The sequence below is a fragment of the Trachymyrmex septentrionalis genome, unplaced genomic scaffold, assembly GCF_001594115.1.
Source record: "Trachymyrmex septentrionalis isolate Tsep2-gDNA-1 unplaced genomic scaffold, Tsep1.0 scaffold24, whole genome shotgun sequence".
Taxonomy (NCBI): domain Eukaryota; kingdom Metazoa; phylum Arthropoda; class Insecta; order Hymenoptera; family Formicidae; genus Trachymyrmex; species Trachymyrmex septentrionalis.
This window is the reverse complement of record NW_017305397.1, coordinates 1,306,267-1,314,614: the sequence shown is the minus strand read 5'-3', so window position 1 is coordinate 1,314,614 and position 8,348 is coordinate 1,306,267. Positions and strand designations below refer to the sequence as shown.

At 37.9% G+C, this 8,348-nt stretch overlaps 2 protein-coding genes across 7 annotated transcripts in view; one reads left to right on the top strand and one right to left on the bottom strand.

Annotated features, from left to right (window-relative positions):
- LOC108748648 (dual specificity protein kinase CLK2) overlaps positions 1–4,830 on the top strand; it is a 25,681-nt gene extending 20,851 nt beyond the window's left edge. Inside the window, exons 6-12 of one of the 3 annotated variants that reach the window (XM_018486913.1) lie at positions 1,119–1,185; positions 1,656–1,769; positions 1,917–2,007; positions 2,333–2,503; positions 2,611–2,740; positions 2,829–3,079; positions 3,281–4,830. In XM_018486913.1, coding sequence (XP_018342415.1) covers positions 1,119–1,185; positions 1,656–1,769; positions 1,917–2,007; positions 2,333–2,503; positions 2,611–2,740; positions 2,829–3,079; positions 3,281–3,493 — 1,037 coding nt within the window. In that variant the 3' untranslated portion in view covers positions 3,494–4,830. Of the gene's footprint in view, positions 1–1,118; positions 1,186–1,655; positions 1,770–1,916; positions 2,008–2,332; positions 2,504–2,595; positions 2,741–2,828; positions 3,080–3,280 lie in introns of all 3 variants that reach the window. The other 2 variants (XM_018486911.1, XM_018486912.1) reach the window with 2 other exon arrangements.
- Positions 4,008–8,348, bottom strand: part of LOC108748649 (NADP-dependent malic enzyme) — a 13,238-nt gene continuing 8,897 nt past the window's right edge. For 3 of the 4 annotated variants that reach the window (XM_018486915.1, XM_018486916.1, XM_018486917.1), the window contains 6 exons: positions 7,801–7,959; positions 7,310–7,672; positions 6,838–7,149; positions 5,855–6,223; positions 5,427–5,721; positions 5,197–5,312 (listed from right to left, as the gene is read on the bottom strand). In XM_018486915.1, the coding sequence (XP_018342417.1) occupies positions 5,197–5,312; positions 5,427–5,721; positions 5,855–6,223; positions 6,838–7,149; positions 7,310–7,672; positions 7,801–7,959 (1,614 nt within the window). Of the gene's footprint in view, positions 5,313–5,426; positions 5,722–5,854; positions 6,224–6,837; positions 7,150–7,309; positions 7,673–7,800; positions 7,960–8,348 lie in introns of all 4 variants that reach the window. The other variant, XM_018486914.1, reaches the window with a different exon arrangement.

Below are 8,348 nucleotides of genomic sequence, written 5' to 3'. Positions count from 1 at the left end.
TATATATATATATTATGATACCACTTATATTCGTACACACATTTGTGCGTACACACATTGGCGCGGTTCTTTGTCTAGATCGAAAAATTCTCCCTGTCGATCTTTTCGTCGCACGCTAACTCGGGATACGCGAAAGAGCAGAAAAAAAAGATATAGTTTCTCTCTGTCTGTCTGTTTATATACAATTTATTTCAGAAAGATAAGTACATAATAGCATATATATAGTATCATCTCTATTCACCACGTGTTTCGACAGCACGTAGGAAACCCGTCGGCTCGACGATGACGACGACGGTGATGACTATCGGGAAGCCGGCGCAAAAGAGATTTTGCTTTTTGATTCGCCAGCTGAATCGAGGATCCCTTCGAACGCGAGGGTGATTTGGTGGTGGCGGAGAGCTTGGAGGAAAAGGGAGTGGAAAACAAATGAGAAAGACCGCGAAGGGCTTCTTATTTGCGCTATCTTCTCGATATGTCGTCCTCCTCGAGACGGCGTGTTCCTCGCTCTTGATACTCGTGCACGCGCGTGCGAGGACGACTGGCATTTACTCTCGCCGTTTTTGTATCTCTTATTATACCATTGAACTCCTTGCCTATTCGCTGTGTAAAGAATAAAGGATGGGAAAAACGATAAAAGGACTCTCCCGTATGATCGACAGTAAATGCCACGTCCCGTGCGCCCCGTTCAAATAGAGTTACGCTGCTTTTACCCCGTTTTAGGACCTTTAGGAGAGCAGCAATATTTTCGATCGATACCATTTAAATTATACGATACCGTTCCATGTTTATTCGTTATCCCGTTCACTATGAACCGCGCGTGTACGATAACGCACGATCGGCCGAACGCCCACATGGAAGAGTCTCGCCCGCGTTCCTTTAGGGTCTCGTTTTTCTTCTTTTTTTTTTTTTCTCTTTCAAACGCGACATCTCTCTCCTCAAGAGAGTGGCCTTTTTTCTTCTTTGTGTAAGGGAGCGATGGACAAGGGGCACTCAAAGACTTTCTTGTCACGAACGGAAGGGTGTTTCGTCCAGTTAGGGAACGTAGGCGAGCACTCCCTCCCTCCGTGGGCCGCGAGGCTCATATTTGCTGGGTATTCACCTTTATTTTTACATTACAGATAAAGTACTGGCCACCCTAGGAGAGGGTACTTTTGGAAAAGTTGTCAAGGTTAAGGACTTGCAAATGTAAGTTCCAGTTCACATAAGTACATAGGTAACATAACTTCGCGTTTCGCACTGTCTACTCATATTTCACTCTCTCTCTCTCTCTCTCTATCTATCTTTCTTTCTACCTGTTTATTTTTATTTACCTCTTTTCGCCTCGGTTCCTCGCGCGTCATCATCAATTCGCGCGCCGAGGAAAATCCTAAATGCGCGCGTTGCGCGACGTACCACAGGCAGAAATAGCCATCCGGCACTGTCACAAAATAACACGCGAGTAGTTGCAATAATAGGATGGCCTTGCACTTTGTTTTACGGGCTGGGCGTTTGCGACGGCCACGAATTAGATCTCTTTAGTGGAATACGAAGTTACGGCAAACGTCCGCGTGAAAAGTATTCTCCACGTGCAGCTTCGTCCTCATAGGATACGGGATTTGAGTTGACGGGAGACAGTTTTAATATCAGCAGATATCATGATCGATGTTACATTCTAGGGATCATGTGATGGCTCTGAAGATTATTAAAAACGTGGAAAAGTACAGGGAAGCAGCAAAGCTGGAAATAAATGCTCTTGAAAAGATCGCTAATAAGGACCCAGAAGGCCAGCAGTTAGTATCTAATTGTTTTATTTATTCTTTAATCTTTAAGTAGTTTTGCTGATGTAAAGCTACTCTGTAAGTAAGGATATTTTGTTTTAATTTAATATGTAAGGTTTATGAAACGGCGATAATTCACTGTCGATTATTTCATTTCAGTCTATGCGTAAAGATGCTCGATTGGTTCAATTATCATGGACACATGTGTATCGCTTTCGAAATGCTCGGTCTGAGTGTTTTCGACTTCCTGGTAAATATTGAAGCATACCTTATGACGAATTAGATACATTAGTACGCACTGGCGTAAAAGCCAAATGTATATTAGTCTATCTACATACAAAAACATAATATAAATGCCTTGATTGATGAAATGCTTAATATAGATTTTATCGAATACACAGTGTAATTGTATTGATCATCTCGTGGCCCAATCCGCTTATGTATAATGCATACGCTTTTACATCAATTTATATATGATAGTCTTTAAGATATAATACGTACTAGTAAAACCAAATTTGCTATTAGACGACTTTGATGCTATCAGGTCTAAGACATTGACGAAATTATTTTTACAGAGGGATAACAGTTATCAGCCATATCCGTTGGAACATGTTAGACACATGGGCTATCAACTTTGTTATGCTGTTAAGTTTTTACACGATAACAAGCTCACGCACACGGATCTTAAACCGGAGAACATCTTATTCGTAGATTCGGAATACGATAGCACATATAATAACAAAAAGGTGTGCTATGGTTAATATTTTCTATTATCAATTTATCGAGCCTCGATTTGGCATGTAGAATAAGCTTCCATTCTAAAGTGTTTCAAAAAAAGCTTTTTCTTTTTAAGCGGAGAGATATGAGACGCGTGAAGCGAACCGACATAAAACTTATCGACTTTGGTAGTGCTACTTTCGATCACGAACATCATAGTACAATCGTTAGCACAAGACATTATAGAGCACCTGAAGTGATTTTAGGTCAGTGCTCCTCTTAAAATATTCTTTTGGTCGCACGTATCTTTGTATCGCTACCATTATCATTAATCTTATATTTTTCTGTATGTAGAATTGGGCTGGTCTCAACCCTGCGATGTTTGGTCCATCGGTTGCATCTTGTTCGAGTTATACTTGGGCATCACGTTATTCCAAACACATGATAATCGCGAGCACCTGGCGATGATGGAACGTATACTTGGCACGATACCACATCGCATGGCTCGTAAAACTAAGACCAAGTACTTCTACCATGGCAAACTGGATTGGGATGACAAGAGTTCGGCCGGTAGATACGTACGAGATAATTGCAAGCCATTACATGTTAGTATCTTGATTTGACTTCAATTAAATTCCTATATCAAATTACGAATTAAAACAAAGATTCAAATAGCGAGATTAGAGCGAATAAAAATTTAAAATGTAAATTATAATTTATTTAATTAACGACAAAATAATTTTCGAATATAATGTAATTGTTGGTTATTCATAAAATAATATATATATTTTTATGTCTGTATATAGCGTTATATGCTGTCTGATGATGAAGAACATCGTCAGCTGTTCGATCTGGTTCAACGAATGTTGGAATACGAGCCCTCGCAACGTATTACTCTGAAGGATGCGTTGACTCATCCGTTCTTCGACGCTTTACCAGCATCCCAGAGATTGCCTGACCCGCGAGCAGCTGGTGATTCTCAACAATCTCACGAACGATCACATTCACTCTCTCGATGAAGCTAGGAACGGGACCGATCTCCGTGCTGGACAGACACTCCACTTTCAACGACACTATTGCCCTATGTCTTTGTTCTAATATCATTAATTTTTATGAAAACATGTCTCTCGTAACTACGAAATTCGATGATGTGATGATGCGAACGTTGATTTTGAAAAATAGTGCGTGTATGTGTGTATAAATACTGATCATTGGAATTCCTCATTTCATCTGCACTTAACACTGATTTAATTTGGAACTATATATAGGAACTATACGTAGAGAAAGCAGTAGTGCGGTGGTGCCGTGGAACTTGGACTAATTCGATTATATCTAACGACGAGCGATCAGATTATTACCCGATAAGCTCTCGGGTAGTCCGCGTTTGTTTTTATCGCAATTGTCTATCATGAGACAAACGATAAGGTCCCTGTTACTGGCGCGCAAAGGCCAGTGTGTCTGCTCAGTGTAGCGTAACAGAGTCCCACGATTGTAAACAATTTTTTAAATGCTCTTCTGTACATTTTTTGTCCCTTAAATTTATTACAATGTTACTATACAATATAAATGAATTTGGAATAAAGATAGGTCACTTTCGGGGTCAACAGTTCATAATCTGTTTTGAATTGACGACCACGAATGTGTTCTGACAGTAAGTATCGGACTAGAAAAAATAAAGTGGATAGTTTTACTCATACACGTCAATAGAGTTGACAGAAATTGAGAGAAAGCGATCGAACGCAAGCGAGAGAAAATGTGTGAATAACAATCACCACAATTCATCGTTGTGAATTATATACATCTTGAAATGTAAGAATATATAATTGTCTTAGAAAATATTCTCTCAAATAATTCTTTTATTCATTTCTGATAAATTCATCATACAAAATGACGTAAGTTGAATAAGCATAGCATAAAGCCGCTGGACTAATATTTAATGAATATCATAACTCTTATGTAAATCAATATGGCGTCTTTATGCCGAATGCTTATTGGTCTGGCGGCATTGTGCTATGTTTATACAGCTTATATCATTTTGTGTGTGATGGGCTATACATTGAATTCGGGAAAAGAATTTGCAAACTTTTTCGCGATGTACATGCCGACTTAGCATCGCCTTGTAAATTCTTGGCCTAATTAAGTAATATTTTTTGTCGATTATTGTCTTGTAAAGATTTAAATTAAATTAATGATGTATATTGAATATTGCGAAAAATGATCAAACATGAACAAGCAATTTTCACTTTTTTTGTCACAGACTTTTCATTTGCACAACTGTCATCCGTATAAGTTTTGTTTGATCTTAGTTATACTAAGTCTACGAAATGAATATTATAGCTACTGCTCGTCAAACACGATCAGGGATATCTAGGATGTTCTGCAGAAAACAAAAACGATATTTCTAGTAGCAATAAATACATTTCTTTCAAACTAGCATCGATATTTATTTGTTTAACCAGCAAATCAATTCTTACATCGAGCTTGTATACTTTATTTGCAAAAATTCCTTCATATTAAACACAAATTCATTTCTGCGAATTTTAATAACTAAATATTGGTCACGTTTGCACATACGGTGATAGAAATAAAATAAGCCTGATCAACAGACTTTAAAAAAGCGAGGAAGATTCATTTCCCGAAGAATTCCCTCAAACATGTATATTATTCTTTCATAGATCCGAAACAATCGTGTATAAAATCACAAAGACGTCAAATTAATTAATTACAATGTTGGCCATGAATAAATTGGAGGTATTGCCGATTTATAGCTTGGATCGTATAATTGTGCCCTGATAAAACTCTCGTAATCTGAAGGCTCCGGATAGACAGTTGCTAGACCTGCATATAAAAAAAATGAATAATTTATATTATGTAACAGAATATACGAGACGCTTTGTGTGTGTCTTCTATCTTCTCTAACACATTTGCAATATTTATAGTATTTATACTCACATTTTTTATAAGCATATGTCATGATTGTACATGCTATACACATCGAACATGTCTGTATATCGGCCAATGGTGGATAAAGATTGCCGCTGTCCAAATCGGCTTGCGTTACCAAGTCGGAGAGAGTTGTCGCGGCAATAAGGAAAGTCTCCTCGGGAATGGTGCGCATACCGGAGCATATTGCGGCCAGCGCGATTCCAGGGAATATGTAACTATTATTACCCTGACCAGGATAGTAAGTTTTATTGTTATACGTGACTGGTGCGAAAGGCGAGCCGCTCGCGAATATGCATCTTCCCTGCGCAATTCAAATAATGGTTGATTAAAATTATTCAGGAAACGTTAGCAAAATTTCAATATTAAAAATTTATTTTTCAATGAATGTAGAGAATTGTTGTAGTCAGACTTGTAGTCACAAGTCAACTTCTTACCTCTGTAGCAATATATGCTTGTTCCGCGGTACACTCTGCTTTGCTTGTTGGATTGCTCAGAGCGAAAATAATGGGTCTCTCATTGTTACGCGCCATTTCCCTCAATATTTCTGTCGTGAAGGCACCGCTGATAGCAGCTGCGCCAATAATAACCGAGGGTTTGGCGAGCTTAACAACATCCAACAGAGTATCGATTGGCTTATCCTCACGAGCAAAATGCAATTTATGCTCCGTCAGTCCGCCCTTTGGACGATTTTTCACTATCAATCCTTTCGAATCTACCATCCAAATTTTGCTCTTAGCTTCTTCCTTAGTTATTCCTTCTTTTACCATTGTCATCACGCACAATGCCGCGATACCTAATGACGCCTACAAGTGATTCATAATTCATGAAAGCGTATTCTACTCTTCGTATATATAATCTATAATGCGATTAAGGGGCCTATTCTGTATCTCTTAACGACTATAATGATATTATATTGTCGTTGCGCAGCTTTTTTACTATATACAAAACCTGTGCAATGACAATGTAACAATATCGTTGCAGTCGTTAAGAATTAAAGAATAGGCCTCTAAAACACGATTATGTTTTTGTCGACAGTTAACATATTCTCTAGTAAAAATTTTTCTCTAGTAAGAATTTTTCAAAGAATTTGTTAGAATTTCTAAATAATTTTATAACTTTAGAAAATTTCTCAGATTTTTTAAATACAAATTCGAACACTTCAAAGTTTTTTGTACATATAAAATTCTGAAATATTCTACGATTTCTTATTCTATTTTTTCAAATTTTATAAGATTTCATCAGAGAGAGAGAAATTACAAAACGAAATTACAGAAATTTTAGAATATTTCAGAATTTATATGAAGAATTCTAAGAAAAGATATGTAAACTTTCTCAATTTTTCTGAAGTGTGTTCTAATTCGTAAAAAAATTCTGAAAAAATTTTTTATCAGGATAAATTAAATATTTTAATAGCAACCTCTCCGGCACCCTGAAACACGATCGTATGGTCTGAGAGCTTTGTCTGCGTAATACGAAGTGATGCCAATAATCCAGCAACAGCGACAGAGGCAGTGCCCTGAATATCATCATTAAAGGTACAATATTCGTTGTGATATCTTTGAAGCAATCTGAACGCATTAACATTTCCAAAATCTTCGAATTGAATTAACGTATTCGGACCATATCGCTTCACGACAGCCTTCATAAACTCTTCCACAAACTCGTCGTACTCTTGCCCAGTGACACGTTTGTGCCTGTGACCGATATAAAGGGGATCATCCAACAAAGACTGCAAAAAGAATATAAAATTTAAACGTATAGATTTAAGATTAAAGAAGAAATCAACGCGAAATATTTACGAAGAAATATATTTTTTTTGTGTTTTTTTTACAATATAACGAGGGAACCAATGAAGGCGTTTACCGCAAATGTCATGTATTTTCGCATACCTGGGTATTAGTGCCGACGTCCAAAGTGATAGGCAAACAATGGTGGGGTTTGATACCAGCTAATGCGGTGTACAATGACAATTTACCTATGGGAATGCCCATGCCGTAAGCACCTAGGTCACCCAATCCCAATATTCTCTCGCCATCCGTGACAACGATTGCTCGTATGTCGTGTTCGGGCCAATTTTTCAAAACGTCATAGATATGGCCCTTATCGTGAATACTTATGAAGAGGCCACGCGGCCTACGGTAAACCAGACCGAATTTCTGACATGCCAAACCCACAGTCGGCGTATATATCAATGGCATTATTTTATTTACATTTTCTGCCACCAAACGGTAGAAAAGTTTCTCGTTTCTATCCTAAGGAATAAGACCCTATATAAGAATCAACGCATATGAAAAGAGCAGGCCTGATCAAGCGAGGACGGAGAGACCACTAATATAGCGTCTCCGATCAAGCGACAGTGATAACTGTCGTGTTTATGTACCAGTAGGCCTATGAGATATATGTATTTTGAGAGATCATCCGTGTAGTGTTCCAGATTAAGACGACAAAGCTCTAACTGTTCTTCTTGGGTTTTTACGGCTGCCGGTAGAAGACCATGTATACCCAGCATCTGCCTTTCCTCAATACTGAACGCCATACCCTGAAACGTGATAATAACACATCATTAAATACAGCACTTAAAATGAAATTTTTAAAAAATCCACCGAACACCTCTGCCTCTCTTGAGACAAAAAATTGAAAAATATAGAAAAGAAAAAATGCAGTAAATTTATTATTTGGACTATTTCTACGGAAAACATCGAACGTTGCACGTATATCGCTATCGTTTCTTTTCTTGCGACATTGGCAAACAGGAAAAAATTAATTGATGAGTCAGAATCAGAGCACCAGGCTAGACTCTGACCTTCAATCAAAAGAAACTGACTGTAACTGTTAACAGTATTAACAGCAGTCATTAGTAAGCGTGGGTGAAAGGTGATCAGCTGATCGCCGTCCCACTTCGATTTTTACAAATGCTAATATTGCGCA